This window comes from Monodelphis domestica, chromosome 1 (assembly GCF_027887165.1).
Source record: "Monodelphis domestica isolate mMonDom1 chromosome 1, mMonDom1.pri, whole genome shotgun sequence".
NCBI lineage: Eukaryota > Metazoa > Chordata > Mammalia > Didelphimorphia > Didelphidae > Monodelphis > Monodelphis domestica.
The window spans coordinates 464837124-464854620 of record NC_077227.1 but is presented as its reverse complement, the minus strand read 5'-3'; the positions used below and the strand labels follow the sequence as shown (position 1 = coordinate 464854620).

Sequence of the window (17497 nt, the reverse complement as noted above, 5' to 3'; positions counted from 1 at the left end):
TCTCATTATCTCTTCTCTGGGACTATTGAATAACCTCCAACTTGGCATTCCTCCTTCCAGATTTCCCCCTTGTCCTCCCACATCCACCCTCCAAACAAATACTTAGCTAATAATTCTAAAACACAGATCAGATCATGTCTACATTCTTCTTATATTTTAATATTTTCCATAGTTCCCTATTACCTTTAGAATAAAATACAAAATTCTCAGGCTGAGGATTATTGCAATAATATCCAAATTCTTTCCTGTGTCCAGTCTCCCCCCTCTCTAATCCACCCTCCACATAGTGACCAAATGAATATCTCTTAAACAGAGATCTGATCCTGTCAACATCTATTAAAATCTCCAGTGGCTCTAGGATAAAATACAAAATCTGATCCTCTTGACCTTTCCAGGATTATTTCATATTATTCCAGTTCTTTACTCTGTTCCATCCACACCAATCTATTACATCTAGCTAAAATTTCACCTCTTACAAAAAGCTTTTCCCAACCTGTTTTAATTCTAAAGCCTTCCTTCTTTTTTTTTTTAAACCCTTACCTTCCATCTTGGAGTCAATACTGTGTATTGGCTCCAAGGCAGAAGAGTGGTAAGGGTTAGGCAATGGGGGTCAAGTGACTTGCCCAGGGTCACACAGCTAGGAAGTGGCTGAGGCCAGATTTGAACCCAGGACCTCCCATCTCTAGGCCTGGCTCTCAATCCACTGAGCTACCCAGCTGCCCTCTCCCCTTCCTTCTTTTAATTATTTTCCACTTCCGTTATTTCCCAGTAGAATGTAAACTCTGAGAAGGACTCTTTTTAAAAAATTGTCTGTTTATTCCCAATACCTAGGCCAGGGCCTTACACACAGCAGGTATTCAATAAATATTTATTAGGTTGAATTGAATTTACTTTAATGAAAATTACTCGGGTGTCATAGAACCATCTTTCTTGGCAAAGATACTGGAGTGGTTTGCCATGTCCTTCTCTAACTCATTTACAGCAGAAGAACAGCAGAAGGAGGCTTATAGGGTTAAGTGACTTGCCCAGGGGCATGTAGCTAGGAAGTATCTGAGGCTGGATTTGTATTCAGGTCCTCCTGATCACTCTATGCATTTTAACCACCTAGATGCCCCAGAAGAGACTTTACATGGTCTATTATTATATTAAACATTATATTATTATATTAGATATGATATGTCTCTTATATTACTCATTATGTGATTTAATCAGTTTACAGAAGAAATCTAGGCTTCTGAAATGGCATTTTGAAAAGCCACAGTAAAGCCCAAAAGAAGATTGGAACCAAAGACAAGGTCTAATTCTGATCTGAAAACAAAATAGGTTGCCATCTGTGGTTTTAGATACATACACACTTCAGGAAAGGCATAAGTCTTTTTCTTTGTCTACTAATTTGCTTTGCACAGAACTGGGCACGTGGGAGCCAGAGCTGATTCTGGAGGCAATGGAGAAGAGGAGGCATGGCATCTTGGCTCCCGCTTGAACCGATTCTCCCAGGATCCACTTTATCGCTCCCAGAGCGGTTCAGTACTGTACCCTCTAGCCTCCGGTCTAGAGGGCCTTCTTTCCCAGGCTCACATTCTAGGAACTCTCCTCCGGGCTCATCTTCTCTATTTATACCACAACAAACAGCGTCTGCTATGTGCCAGGCACCCTGCTTAATACTTTACAATAATTATCTCATTTGACTCACAAGAACCCCTGGAGGAAGGTGCTTCTTCCCTGACTCAGCTCAGACACCACCTTCGGACAGGTTGTGCTCCATGCCTAGAGATGTTCTTCCTCACATCCACCTCATTCCTTTCAGGGTTGGGCTCCAGCAGCCTGAGGTGCTTCTGCTTCCCCTAGACGTTAGTGCCCATCCCCACGTTAACGTGTATTTGTTCTGAACCTGCCCTGTGTTTACTTAGGTTTGAACACCGCGTATCCCTCGAGTGGCACGGAAGGAACCTCCTCGAGCAGGGGAGGAGCCCCTAGCGCCCACACGGGACGTAAGGTCAATGCTCATTAAATAGTTGTTGAGGTACCCTTGCCCACGGGGGTGCAAATTGGGAAGCTGGAAAAAATAGGGAGAGATGAAGACTTTCCGGGGCAGCTCAGAGCTGTAGGAAAAAGGGCCAGCTCCCCATTTCCCCAGGCGCCCCGGAGAGCCCTCCCTCTTTGCAGGACACTAGACTTTTCCGCACAACATGTCTTTTCTTTACTCTAGAAAATACCCTCTTCTGAGTCAGTTTGGGGCCATATTGGACCATACTGTCCATGGAGTTTTCTTGGTAAAAATACTGCAGTGGTGTGCCATTTCCTTCTCCAGAGTTTAAGCGGCTCGCCGTGGCTCACACAGTTAGGAAGTGTCAGAAGCCAAATTTGAACTTAGGTCTTCCTGACTCTGTGCCCAGCACTCTATCTACTGAGCCACCTAGCTGCCTCGTCGGTTTATTTATCTGTAAAATGGGGATCAAATGAATTAATATTTATAAAATTGCACTTTGCAAACCTTAAAGCTCAGTATAATGTTATTAATATCCTCAGTCACTTTGGGTTCAAATTCTCACTCAATATTATCTAACATTTTAAAATTAATTAATGTAAGGTTTTCCGAGGACTTTTACACATGATTTCATTTGAATCTTACAACAATCTTGTGAAGCAGGTGCTTAAAAGTGTTTTATAAATAATAGCCATTATTATTATTATCCACAATCCCTCATTGTCACTCACTCATATATCAGATCCATTACCAAACCTTGTCATTTCTCTCTCTACTGTCCCCCTTGTATTCACAATCACCTCCCTCATGCAGCCTCTCATCACCTCCCACCTGGGTTCCTGCAAGGTAAAATGACTTGCCCAGGTCCACACAATTAGTTTAGTATCTGAAATTGAATTTGAATTAAAGTCTTCTTGACTCCAGGTCTCACATTCTCTCTATGTTCTCTCTTAGATACCTCTAATTAATCAAAGGATTTTTTTTTTTAACTCTTACCTTCTGTCTTGGAATCAATACTGTGTATTGATCAATACTGTGTATTGATTCCAAGGCAGAAGAGCAGGAAGGGCTAGGCAATGGGGGTCAAGTAACTTGCCCTGGGTCACACAGCTGGGAAGTGTCTGAGGCTAGATTTGAACCCAGGACCTCCGGTCTCTGGGTCTAACTCTCAATCCACTGAGCCACCCAGGTGCCACCCAGGTGCTCCCCCCCCCCAAAGGATTTTTAAGGGAAAGGTTAGGTAGCATTGTGGATAGAACATCCAATCTGATCTCTGACATCTCCTAGCTGTGTGACCCTGGGCAAGTCATTTAATCCCAAATGCCTATCTCTTACCACTCTTCTGCCTTGTAATCCATATTTAGTATGGATTCTAAGAAAGAAGTTTAGAGTTAAAAAAAGAGTATAAGCTCTTTGAGGGTAAAGACTATTTTGTTTGCTTTTTATTTGCATGCCAAATACAGTAAACACTTAAATTATTTATTTATCTACCTACCTACCTTTCTTCTTGTCTATCTCTATCTCTATCATTTCTTTACATACATTATCATCTCTATCTATACCTATCTACCTCTCTCTTTTTATTGATCATTCTATTATCTATCTAGAATAGCTTTCTGTTTATCTCTCCATTCTCTATCTCTCCATCTACCTCCATCTCTTCTCTTTCCATCTATTATATATTTATCTCTCTCTCTCTATCTCTCCCCCCTCTCTCTTTCCCCCTGTTTCTCTGTCCCGTCTCTCTTTCCCTATCCTCCTTCTCACTCTCCCTCTTTCTCTCTCTCTCCCTGTCTCTCCCTTTTCCCCTTTCCCCCTTCCCCCTCTCTCTCCTTCCTCTCTCTCTCTCTGTTTCTCTCTCTACCCCTCTCCCCCTCCCCCTCTCTCCCTGTCTCTCCCTCTCTCTCTCTCTCTCTCTCTCTCTCTCTTTTTCTTTCTTTCTCTCTCTGTTTTTCTCTCCATCTACCTACCTATATCCCTTGACCTCTCTGCTTATTATCTATTTATCTACCCGCCTTCCTATCTGTCATTTCTTTATTAAACTATCCACTGAGTCTCTCTCATCTGTCTATCAATGGGGGACAGGCGGGAATCCAGCCACCTGCTACTAGTTTGCTCCCAGCCACACTCCTGGGGTGGCATTCCTCACCTCCCCCAGTGACATGGCATCCTAGGAATTTGTCCGTTGTCCCTTTGCGGCCCAGTTGTCCCACCCTTTCCTCCCTAAACCTCAGCGGACCTCCTGTTCCTCTCATGACATCAGAGCCAATAGGCAGGAGTCCTGCCCCCGCCTAGTCTCTCACCTCTTTGGCCCTTAGGGCAGTGGGTACACACCACCTCTCCGCTCTCTGGGATGGTCGTACATGCTGATTGGCCAGGACAGGGACAGGGCTTGCAGTCATCCGGCTGACCCAAAAAGGGGTTGCCGTAGAAACCAGGTGTGCAGCGCTCACAGGAGGGGCCCTCGGTTTGGTGCAGGCACTGGCAGATCCCTGAAGGGGATAATCATGATCAGCTCACGTCCTGGGCTCCTGGGCTTTAAGGAGTCCAGAGCACGTTAGACATGAGGGCTTCCTTACCTCCCTTGGAAGAAAAGGAGATGGGACACATTCTCAGTCAAGAGAAAGAGAGACCCAGAGAGAGGTAGGAAGTGACTAAAAGACTCGCAGCCTTCTGGGGCAGATGATAGATGGGTGATCTAAATCTCACTAAAGGGTTATCTTGCAAATATATGCCTTCAATTCTTTTTTAAAAACTTTTACCTTTTGAGGTCAAATTTGAACCCAGGACCTCCTGTCTCTGGGTCTGGCTCTCCATCCACTGAACCACCCAGCTGCCCCACACTTCAGTGCTTTATCACATTTTTTTTCTCTCTTTTCTCAAGGAGTTACAGCCAGATCCCACACTTTCACAATTTGAGCATCAAGGGGGAAATAAAAATGGGAACACGGTTTGCCCCAAGGTAGAATAAAACTCAGGAATCTCACTCCCCTACCTTCCTGCTGAAAGAGAGGCAACAAATGCTAAGTTGGGGAACACGTAGAGGCTATCATAAACAGCAAAGAACCAGCTCTTTCCCAAATCCTCAGTTTCCCATGAAAGCAGGGAGGGGAGGGGGATTGCTTAGCTTTCTTCTCCAGGAATTAGTAGCAAGATTTAAACCGGTGCCATGAACAAACTCTGGGGAGGGAGGGAAACATTGCACCTGACAAAATGCAGCTTGTCCCGGGGCCCGAGGGAGAGAGTCAAGATGGGCCTGGACAAGAAGCGGGAACGAGGATTTCCACAGCTAGGATGGTTCCTAGGGATGCCCAGAGCTCTCAGACATCTCGCAGCTGGGGTTTGGGATTGACAGGAATGTGGAGAGAGTGCCCAGGGGATGAGCGAGGCACGTGGGAGAGCAAGAGCCAGGGCCAAAGGATGCAACATTAATGTTCCACATTTCATTAGCGTGTCCAACATCTCAAAGCACTTTTAAAATGCATCATCTCATCCAACCCTCATAGGAAACAAATTCAAGCAAGGCTGGGCTTCTGTTTGTGGGGGATTCTGCAGGGAGAAGGGAAGATTCACGCTTCATCCATTTCCACCTCTGAAGTAGGCAGGGGAAATTGTTGTTATTGTTGTTCAGTCATTTCAGTTGTGTTTTACTCTGTGACCCCTTTGGGGCTTTTCTCGGCAAAGACACTTGAAGGGTTTGCCATGCCTTTTTCTAGCTCATTTTACAGATGAAGAACATGGGGCAAAACAGGGTTAAGTGATCTGCCCAGGGTCACACAGCTCGTAAATGTCTGAGGCCGGAAGAATAGGAGTCTTTTGGATTCCAAGCCCAGTGCTCTATTTCGATGCATGTCAGAGAAGATTATTATATCCATTTTGCAGATGAAGAAGCTGGGCCTCACTTACTTCATCTGTAAAATGGGGAACATAATAGCTAGTCTTTCTATGGTGCTTTAAGGCTTATACAACAGTTGAGGTGTGCCATCTCACTGGATCCTTACAGTGACCCTGGAAGGTAAATATTCTTACTATCCTCATTTTACATGAAGATGCTGAGGCTGAGAGAGGCCACAGAGCTAAAAAGTAGGGGAGGCAGAATTTGAACTCAGATCTTCTTGGTTCCAAATCCAAACCCGTGACTGCTAAAAACTTGCCCTCTCTCACAAGTTGTGTTGAGGATCAAAGAAGATGGCACCTGTGAAAGTGCTTGAAAAACCCTAAAACCCAATTCCACAAGTATGAGTTGACAATCGGGGCCCCTGTTGTGGTTCCAGAAGGCAATGCTCCAGGCAGCCCCTTTGTCCGGTCTCTGGTTTCTCAGATAACTTCCAGGCTTTTCCTCAGGCCCAGCTGGACCAGTGTGTGTGTGATATGGGTAAGGGGTGAAGTGGGAAGAAGGGAACTTGGACATGTAGCCTGAGAAGCTGGACCTTCAATGTTGAGCTCTGTTACTCATGCTATGGGGCTTCCTTTGGTCTGTGGAGTAGTGGGGGAATTAATTTTTTTATTTTTTTTTCAATTTGAATTAATTTATTTAGTCAATTTAGAGCATTATTCCTTGGTTACAATAATCACAATATTTCCCTCCCCCCCTTCCCGCAGCTGACATACAATTTCATTGGGTATTAGGGAATTCGTTTTTTAAATACTGTATTATTTTTATACCAGGGCCTGGATTATAAAGGCCCCAAATTAATTCTAGCACTTGAGGGAGAATCCCTGAGCCAGGCCTCAGACCTGGCTCCTTTCAGTCTATAGATTTTTGCATTGTCTTTGTCCTGAGGAATGTGCTCCTTTCATAGACTCTAAAGTTCTCCAAGGATACTTTTCCGGTGTATGTGACCCATCCACCTGAGGATGGGAGAGAGGAGAGGGGTGGATAAGTTGATGGACCACCTCCTAATTAGCTGATTACCAATTAGAGATCTTGAGATGTCCAAGGAAGGAGCTGAATAATGAGCTCCCCCAAATGCATATAGGCACTAGGTTCTGGAGTTCCCATTTGTGTTATTTGACCACAATCAGGATGTCTTGGCTGGCCAAATAATAAATTATTTTAAAATTAAGAAAATTTGGGGGCAGCTGGGTGGCTCAGTGGATGGAGAGCCAGGCCTAGAGATAGGAGGTCCTGGGTTCAAATGTGGCCTCAGACACTTCCCAGCTGTGTGACCCTGGGCAAGTCACTTGACCCCCATTGCCCAGCCCTTACCACTCTTCTGCTTTAGAACCAATACATAGTATTTATTCTAAGACAGAAAGTAAGGGTTTAAAGAAAAAATAAAATTAAGAAAATTTAATGTCTTAAGAAAATGTTAATCCCTACAGATGGGAGTGGGGAAGGACAGCAAGGCTCAGCATAGCCTATATATGCAGGCCCTGAATGCTTGGTATTTCCTAGGAACCCAAGATTTCCTGTGGCTATATCTCACAGGGACAAAGCCACTGAAGGCGATGCCAGCTCTTATCTCACTCCCTCTGTAAATGTAGTTGGTGCTGAAAGGCATGTTTGCAGGATTTTTCCATTTGGATCTATGAAGCACTTGTAGGCTGTCTGGCCATTCAGGTTAGAATCCTTGCCGGTGTGATGTCCAGGGTCTCTGACTTTGGGGTGACTTGGGTCCCCGAGGAAGGGAAGACGGAGGAGAGAGGGATCTACGCTGAGCAGGTACCCGTTAGCTAACCAGCCCAAGCTCACATGAAGGTAGAAGGTAGCCTTCAAGGGCTATGGAGAGATTCTGACCTGTTTCGGGGTCGCAGGTGCCGTGCTGGTTACAGGTGCAGGGGACACAACTGGCATAGGGCCCGCCCAAGGGCGTCTCCCTCTTGTACCCTGGAGAGCAGGATTCACAGAACTGTCCTAGGTAGCCCCTGGGACATGTACACTCTTCCACCCAAGGGGCCTCGGGGGCCAGACCGGGGCCTGCGGAAGTGAGCTGGACTTTAGTCAGGATCACTTGACCTGTAGAGGGGGAGAAAACAGAGACGGAAGATGAGTTAAGACAGATCCTTCTTTTTGGACTCTGACACTGCCACGGCAGAACAGTCCATGCTCAAAGAAGCACAAGTTCCTAGCAGGGCCAGAAAGAACTTCAGATATCATCTAGTTCAGGGGTGCCAAACTCGAATGGAATCAGGGGACGCTGAACTGGAGGCAAGGCAAGGATCCCCACAGGGTGTACGTTGAGAAAACCACATTTTAATACTATGATTTGTTGTATTTTTATTTATTCTGTTAAAAAAATTTCCCAATTACATTTTAATCTAGTTTGGGCAGTTCTAGTGTCATAGGCTGCTTATTTGATACCTCTGATCTAGTCCATCTCCCTTCATTTTGCAAATGAGGAAATTGAGGTTAATAGAGATAAAGTGACTTGTCCAAGGTCACACAGGTAAACAGCAGATTCCGGATTTGAACTCAAGTCCTCTGACTCCAAATATAGTGCTCATTCCACTGAATCAAGCTGCCTTCTTCCTAAGAACATCTTATTCTTAGGGAACAGATCTCTGAGAGATTCTTTACCAAAAGGGAATAGGAAACATGGAGAGACTCACTCCCAGCAGTCCTCTATCCCTGCCACAAAACTAGCTGCCTCCATGTCCCTCTTTTGAAGCAGACATTTTATGGTGAAGCCTTCCTGGTAGCTTTTAGTCTCGAATCCTTCTCTCTTTGTAGAAGCAGTTAATTCTAGAGGGGATTTTGCAAGATTTTTCCATTTCTATCTCTCTGCAACAGAAGAGGACTTTATTTCCTCCAGGAGCTTGCCCTTTGTGTCCTGGTTATCTTGCTGGTTTCAATCTGAAGCCTAATAGAGAGGGCTGATTTCTGCTCTCTTCTGCAGCTAGCAGAATGCTCTTACTCAGTGAATGTTTTTGAGGTCGAGAACCATCTTTAATACAAAGTTCAGTCCCCGGGGGTGGGCTGGATGGCAGAGGAAGTTGCTCACAGCAAATAGAAATGTCATGAGCAGGACAGAGAGCACCTGCCCAAGAGACAGTCAAAGTGGTGGACTGGAGACATTCCAACCATGACTCTGAAGGCAGCATTGATTCCAAAGATAGGGACTAGACTTGTAATCACACTAGAATTAGGAAACCCCTGGGGGAGAAACTCCTCCTAGCAACCAATGCAGGTCATCATCTTCTCTGCAATCTAGAATTTGAGTTTCCTAGAGCACTCAGAAGTTAGATGGTTAGTGTTCAGAGGCAAACCTAGAACCCTAAAGACAAGAGGCTATTGTGGTTTCAAGGCTCCTCCATGCTGCTGCTTCTTTCCTTCCTTTCTGCTTTCCCCCTCTCCCCTTTCTCCATTTCTTCCCTTCGTCTTGTTCCCCCTTTATTCTTCCTCTCTCATCTCAGACACCTGTGAGACCCTAATTTTTGGTTAATAAGACAGGGATAAGAAACAAAAACATACTATTAAGACATTGTATTGTATAATGAGAACATTAAGGAGATCAGAGAAGGTTTCATGGTGAAGGTTGTAATTGACTTGTTTAAAGTGTTTGCAGGAATTCATTTTTATTTTATTATTTTTTATTTTTGCCAATTACATGCAACAACCAATCTCCACACAAGTTTTCCCAAGTTATATTATTGAACTTATTTCTCTCTCTCTTGTCCCTTTCTTCTCCTGGTGCTGGCAGGTGTTTTGATCTGAGTTATACCTGTATTATTTTGTTTGCAGGAATTCAAAAGGCAAGGTGTGGCAGGGAAGACCTCCTACCATTCTCACTCTTAGGATCTTAAGCCTCAGCTCAAACATCACCTTCCGCAGAGAGACTTTTCTCAGTCCTTCCATATCTGCCGAAGCCCTCCTCTGTAAGACTACCTTCCATCAATTCTGTTGGCATCTTGTATATATCTAGTTATTTACATGTTGACTCTTCCATTGGAATGTCAAGTCTTTGAGGACAGGGTTTTTTTTTTTGCCTTTCTTTGTATTCCTTACTATTAATAAATTAAAAAGCACTCCTTGATGGATGGGTGGATGGATGGATGAAGAAAGAGCAGTACTGCATAGAACTTGCTTAGGGGACAAAGGATGGGTCACCTTGGTTGGAGCAAGAGGCTTTATGGTTGACAAAGTTAGGAAAGAGAGAATGGGGAAACATTCGTCTATAAAGTAAGTGCTTCTCAATTAAAATGAAGGAAGACCAAGAAGAGGCAACAAATTGTAATCTTGAGCATAAAGACTCTGAGGCAGCAGGAATGCTGCAGTGTATAGATACTGAAAAGAATAGAGGGACTGGCTAGGAGGGTAAAGCCCAATGTAGAACTGAGAAGGGGAAAAAGAGCTTGCTGTGTTGACAAGAAATTGATATATGATTTAGTTCGGTGGTGGGAAAATATGTAAATACCTCTGGTAATTTCTTTTTAAGCCCTGTGGAATTTCCTTGTTTGGAAAACTTAAAAATCAGATTTATCTGTCTAGGGTGATTATGGACACAACAGAATGTGCCAGAGGAATTCTTAAAGATCTTTCTAGCACTGGATGCCAAAGTTAATCCATAAATCTGTTTGAGAGTGTTTCTTTAGCTACAGAGAAGTTCCTTAGGTATCATTTAGCTTCTCTTCCTTAAACCCTATATTTTCCCTCTTGACTCTCACCTGTAGGGCGGCTGCTGCTGCTGCTTCTGGGACCCACAACCTGGATCTGGAGTGCGGTCAGGTTGGCCAAGAGCCTCTGGAAGTGAAAGGCTGGGAGCAGGCGTTCTGTATCCTCCGAGGTCTCCTGTAAGCTGTCAGGGTGAATGAAACAAAACAAGGGGGGGGAATGGCAACCTGTCTCATTTCATGGGTTCTGGAATGCTTGGGGCCTTTGCTCCTAGCTGGGTGGGCCAGAGCAGAGAGCAAGCTGGGCTGCTTACTTATATTCCCACTGAGACAAGAGATTTCTTCAGGAAAAGGTGGGAAGACCCAAAGCTTTTTGACAGATAAAGGGATATGGCCCTGGGAACTGACTGCTATTCAGATTAGAACAAAATGAACTAGATTACATCAGGTAACAGATTTGGAAGAGACTAACTTTGAACCCCTTTACTTTACAGATAAGGAAACTAAGTCACAAGTGAACAAATGACTCAGAGATGGCATTCAAATCTAGGTCTCTTGATTTTCCCTTCAGTGCTCCAATCTTGAGCATAGGGCTTGACATGAGGAAGACTTGAGTTTAAATCCTTCTTTGAGCAGGATTATTTTATTTGTTAGCTGTGTGGTTCTGGGCAAAGAACTTAACTTTTCTCAGCCTCAGCTTCCTCATCTGTCAAATGGGGATAAAAATAGCATCTCTCTCTCTCTCTCTCTCTCTCTCTCTCTCTCTCTCTCTCTCTGACTTGATCAGAGCCTGGTACCTAGTTAGTCCTTAATAAATGCTTACTGATTGATTGATTATGTAGTAATTGGTCGTCAATCTCTCCTCAAAGACTCCAAGGATGGGAAGCCCATAAGCTCTAGAAGCATTCTAGTCATTCCAATTTTAGACACTTCCAATTGTTAGGAAGATTTTCCTGGAATGGAACCTAAATATTCCTCTGTGATTATGTACCATGGTTCTTGGTTCTGCCTCCTGGGGCCAGGTAGTGGATACTTCATTCATCACCCCAGTTACCTGAACATGAACAGGTACTCTTCAGGCTGCCCAGGCTGTTGGGTGCCTGTTGGACTGGAGGGTTTCAGAGTCAGGGCTAGTCCTGCTCCTTCCAATTTCAGCCAGATAGAGGGGAGAGAGCCCCCAGGTGGTACTTGGAAGGTCAGAGAGAGGGGCTGCCCATAGCTGAAGCGCTGATCTCCAAGGAATTTCTCTAAGGAAGAGGGAAAAGAAAAGGGAATGAATGGATGGATGACATAACAATCTGTTGTTTCTGCTTTGGGGCATTTGGGAAGCTGGAGATATGAAGGATAAAGAGATACTGTTTGAGATTCATAGCTCAGTAGGAATGCTTGGGAAGGGGATGATCAAATGAAAAAGTCTTGACAGCAAAGCATGGGGCCATCTTTACTGGCTGCCTATGGAATACCTGGTGCAATGAACTCCCACAGCTCCTCTCCCTTTGGCTCCAAGAAGATTCCACTCTGACTCCACTGTGCAGGCTCCTCTCTGCCTTGCGGACCTCTGATTTTCCAATCCTCTGCTCCTTTACACCAAAACCACAAACAAATTCAAAGAAAGAAGGTCATGGAGGTTAGGGGAGAGGAGATGTTATACAGGAAGCACAGATAATATTAGAGGTTTCTAAAGGGCTCAGTGACAAGCCTATTAGGGGTGGGTTGAGGAGACCTGAGCTCAAATTCTACTCAGACACTTAGCTGTGTGACCATAGGGTCACTTGATTTCTCTGTGCCTTAGTTTCCTAATCTATAAAATGAGAAGGTTGGGCTTGGTGACCTCTAAAGTCTTTTTCAGCTCTAAATCTATGATCCTATCATATAATGGAAAGATCACAAGATTTAGAATTGGGTCTGAACTCCAACTCTGTATTTTTCTGTCCATGTGACATTGAACAAGACACTTTTCTCTTCTCCAAGCTCTGGTTTCCTCATCTGTAGAGTGATGGCATTGTACTAGATAATTTTGCTTTCTAGCTATAAATTTTATGGCAAATTAAATACATGTTAAACTCCTACTATAGGCAGGCCACTCATCCTAGGACCCACCAGGGGGCACGGATTGCTGTTTGTCTCCATGCATCCACACCCCTTCTTTAGTCCCAGGAATAGCACAGACACAGTTTCTGCATGGAGAGATGGCTCTGGCTTCCCATGCCTAAATATATATCCAAGCAGACCTACAGCAGTCAATTGGAACACATTGAATCAATAGAACACAATGACTTTATTTCTAACAATGAAGACAACTCCCTAAAACCCTGGAGGGAAGAGGAGAAGAATGAGCTTGAATGTTTCAGATACCTCTTTGGACTTGTGTGAGTGTGTGTGTGTGTGTGTGTGTGTGTGTGTGTGTGTGTGAATATACATATATGCACACTGGACTTGTCTTTTTCCATGCACAAATCATTCATTCATTCACTCATTCTCAGTAAATGCCTACTATGGAACTAATTGAACAAGTGTTGGAATCACGGTAATAATAGTTTTCAATAAATATAGCTTTGGACAATTTAATAATAATAGATATTATTTATATAAATGCTCTAAGATTTGCAAAAATGCTTTACATTCTCATTATATCCTCGCAAAAACTCTGGGAGAGAAATGTAATGACTATTCCCATTTTATAGATGAAGAAACTGAGGCAGATTGAGGGTTCGGGTCCCTTCATGGTCGCCATAAACTGTTAGATTTAAAATGGGTGATGGCCTTAAACTGTAACAGTTAAAAGAGTGATGTTGTAAACTGTAGTGAGTTAAAATGGTGGAAGACATAAATTATGATAGATATAAGAGAGGGTGAGTAAATTTGACCGCAGAAAATATGTTTCACTACAGTGTCTTGGTTTTTAAATCAAATATAAGGTGGTCGCCAGGGAAATATTCCCAATTATTCAAATACCCAAGTCAACTAGGTTTTATAGAGATTTTAATTAATACAAATGTGGAATTAAAGAAAAGAGAGAAAGAGAAAAAAAGGAAATAAGTATGAAGGGCCTTAAACCAACATGGCCTAGACCTGAGTCTTAAGAGAGAGAGATCAGTCAGTCAGTCCTTTAACACTCACCACAAGGTCTGTCTAAGCAAGGATTCTAGTGACACCAGGCCAGCTCCATCTCAGCTGACTTCACCAGAGAGAGTTCCAGCCAGAGACTGTTCCAAAGGGCCTCTCTCCAGAGCCTCCAGAGGGACAGAGTCCCCTCAGAGGAGCTCCAGCGAGACCTCCTTAGAGATTGTCCTCCAAGAGCTTCCCTTCTCCAGAGCTTCTCTCAAGAGATTCTTCCCAAGTGATCCTCATCAGAGATCCTCCAAAAGGATTGTTTTCTCAAGAGATTCTGCCTTTTCTTATATAGGGGTTTTTCTCCTATGTCACCTCCCCTAAGTCCTTACATCTACCAATCACTGTAGATGTTTTCCAAAGGACTGCCCATCTGAATTCCTGCTAAGTCAACTAATCTCCTCAGTAAGTCTGAACCAGTGAAAACACAGCTGAGTCAACTAATCTCATTAAGAGAAAACTTGCCCGACCCTTTTAGGTACCTAGCATCTCATTGTATCAATTCTAAAAAACAGGCATGGCTCAAAGAACTCCTTGCCTTATTATAAGCATGGGTCCAAGTACTTTCATTGTTTAGCAAGTTTTCTCCCCCAAAGCAGTCCCAAGTACGGGTGGAGTAGAGGTCCTCCCATAGCAAGGATTTTTTTCCCCTAAAGCAGTCTTAAGTACGGTTGGAGTAGAGGTCCTCCCATTTCTGATCCTGGCGAATTCTCACATCAAAATGGGGAATGTTTCCCAGTAGGGAATTTGTTCCAATGGAGGATTCCTCAATGTGGAAATTTTTAACATTCACAAGTCTGAGAAATTTCAAGATTTACAATTTGGTTAGGGTCACACAACTGGAAGGAGTATTTGAACTCAGGCATTACTGCCTACAGCAGTTTACAAAAAGCTTTCATTACAAAGGGGGCAATTAGGTTGCTTAATGGATAGAGAGTCAGACCTGCAAACAGGAGGTCCTGGGTTCAGATATGACCTCAGACACTTCCTAGCTATGTGATCCTGATCAAGTCACCTAATCTTTATTGTCTAGCTCTTAGCACTCTTCTGCCTTGGAACCAAGACTCAGTATTGATTCTAAGATGGAAAGTAAGGCTTTAAAAACAAAACTAAAGCCGTACAAAGTAGGTATTTTAAGTATTATTATCTCTAATTTACCAATGAGGAAACAGGACTCAGAGCAATAAAATGACTTGCCCATGGTCAAAATGTGTCCAGGAAGCTCTGGAATTGGAAATGGAGTCCAGGTCTCCTGACTTCAGGTCCAGCTGCCTTTCCACTATATTGTTCTGTCTCAAAGAGACTTAAATTTTCAAGCTGGAAACAAAATCTATGCATCCATGAGAAGCCTAGGTTTAAGGCAGGCTGGTGAATTTTGGATCAATGTTTCTAACCTGTAGGCAACAGACTGCTGGGAACCCAAGGACTTGGGGCAAATTCATAAGAAAATTTTGTAAGAAAAAAGAATTCTTTGTCTCTTACAAAAATAAGACTAGAACTAGACCACGCCTTCTCATTTTTAGTCCAAAGCTTCTTCCGTTTCACTAATCAATCAATCAATCCATAAGAGCCTACTATGTGCCCGGCACTGCGATAGCCACTGGGACTTTGAAGACAAAAATGAACCAATCCTTGACCTGAGGGAGCTTATACTCTATTTGGGAAAAGAAGTGCATATATAACATACATATAAAACATTTTCTGAGCCCATCCTGTGTTTTCATTAGGTTTGAAAGAGTGTTAAGCACAAGGAAACTCTCTACTAATTGAGATCAACATCTCACTTCTTCAACTTCTAGTCTCTGGGAATTGACTCGGGACAAAGAAATTGGGGACAGCTAAGCGGATAGAGCTTTAGGTCTAGAGTCAGGAAGACTTGAGTTCAAACCTGGACTCAAGGTACTTATGAGCCGTGTGAACTTGGGCAAGTCACTTAACCTCATTTACCTCAATTTCCTCATCAGTCAAATGAGATGGAGAAAGAAATGGCAAACCACTCCAGTATCTTTGCCAGGAAAACCCCAAGGGGGACACGAAGAGTTGGACATGAGTGAAACGACTGAATACCTACAAAATTGGGGAGTAGGGACAGTGAAGGCTGCCTCTTTTAGAAGGTGGCATTGGAGTGGAATTTTGAAGGGAGCTAGGGAATTCTAAGACGTCAGACATAGGACATTGCTACTCAGAATGCCCAGCAGAGGGTAGCATCTCTCCACATTTAGGAGCCAACTTCAGAGGGGCTCTGAGTCTTTCCAGGACTGAATGTTCTCCTTCCCTGAAGGTAGTGCCAGCCCAAGACTTTTTTCTCAAGGAAAATCTATTTCACAGAACACAAAGGTCAAGAGGGAGGGAACAGCTGGGGCGTTTGGATTCAGACGAAGGTCCCAGCTACATCCTTCAGAGCTGATGTCGAGAGTAGGCTATGGTCCTGAAGGTGAGCCTGGACCAAGGGTCATGAAGGTGTATGTAGGCTTAGGTGAGAATGGGGTGGTAAGAAGGAAGACAGCAAATAAGCTAAGGGGTGGCTCATGGCTCTTTAGAATGGACAGTGGAGTGTGTGGAGAGGAAAAGAGAGAAACCTTCAAAGGATGACTCAATGCTGGTTATCTCATGGAGTGAATCTCTCTCTCTCTCTTTTTTTTTTAAACCCTTACCTTCCGTCTTGGAGTCAATACTGTGTATTGGCTCCAAGGCAGAAGAGTGGTAAGGGCTAGGCAATGGGGGTCAAGTGACTTGCCCAGGGTCACACAGCTGGGAAGTGTCTGAGGCCAGATTTGAACCTAGGACCTCTCATCTCTAGGCCTGGCTCTCCATCCACTGAGCCACCCAGCTGCCCCCTGAATCTCTCTTTTTTGAGGAAGCTCAGTGACCTGCAAGGAATCTTGCAACTACCGCTTGAAAGCTATAACAATCTTATGATGACAATCAAAAACTGATCTCCTCTCAGAAAGCTTCCCCTAGCTCTATCCCACAGAGGCCACCTAGTTCAATCCCAGCATTTTCTAAATGAAGAAACTGAGATCAAAGGCAGTTAAATAACTTGCCTGAAAGTTATACAGGGGAATAAGCAAAAGAGACAGAATTTGAACCAGGTACCCTGACTCCAAATAAAGGACCCTTTCCATTGTATAGGGCTAATTTTTCTTCATTTTCCCAAGTTAGAGGACTTGGATTCAAGTCTTGTCTCTGATGCTTACTCCTTGTGTAACTTTGAATAAGTCACCTCTCCTTTACCTGGCCCCTCTTTCTTCATTTGAAAATAGAGGGACTTGGACAAGATGCCCTCTTATACCCTTCTAGCTGTAGGTCTGTGATCCAATGATCTTTTTTTACCTTGGAAGTCTTTACAACAAACATCAATATGCATCCATCCAGCATCCAGAAGTAGGGAGATGGGTATGTTAACTTTCTAGTGTAAAAATGGAGATTTGAACTTAGGACTTCAATCCCCAGAAGTCCTTACTCTACTTTCCAGGATACTTTGTAATCGCACTGAATTCTCACCTGGGAGAGATCACAAATTATTATTTAAAGGAGTTCTCCTCCTACTGAGGGCCTCTTTTCCTACTTCCACCTTGGAGCAGATGGTCCCATCATATAGGTGAGGTCAAATGGGCCTCTTGGCCCATGTGCTTTCCTTACTTGTATTTTCTTTATATTTTCATCTTTAATAAAACTGTATAAAATATAATGCTCCTTGCAGAGAGAAACTAATTTCTACCTGCCTCAGTTTCCCCAAAATTTTAATCTTTACACTAGGGAATAGATTGGGAATTATTGCCCTCAGTCAGTAGGGAAAGCACCCTGATCTTGGTGTCGGGCTTGAGTTTGGGCAAGTTATTTAGA

At 43.6% G+C, this 17497-nt stretch overlaps 1 protein-coding gene across 3 annotated transcripts in view; it reads right to left on the bottom strand.

The window, feature by feature from the left end:
• Positions 1-17497, bottom strand: part of LAMC3 (laminin subunit gamma 3) — a 121378-nt gene that overhangs the window by 48974 nt on the left and 54907 nt on the right. For all 3 annotated transcript variants that reach the window (XR_008915345.1, XM_056812569.1, XM_056812571.1), the window contains 5 exons: positions 12004-12120; positions 11595-11787; positions 10595-10725; positions 7728-7946; positions 4291-4479 (listed from right to left, as the gene is read on the bottom strand). Coding sequence is in view for 2 of the 3 variants with exons in the window: in XM_056812569.1 (XP_056668547.1) it covers positions 4291-4479; positions 7728-7946; positions 10595-10725; positions 11595-11787; positions 12004-12120 (849 nt within the window). In the remaining variant the exon portion in view is untranslated. The remainder of the gene's footprint in view (positions 1-4290; positions 4480-7727; positions 7947-10594; positions 10726-11594; positions 11788-12003; positions 12121-17497) is intronic.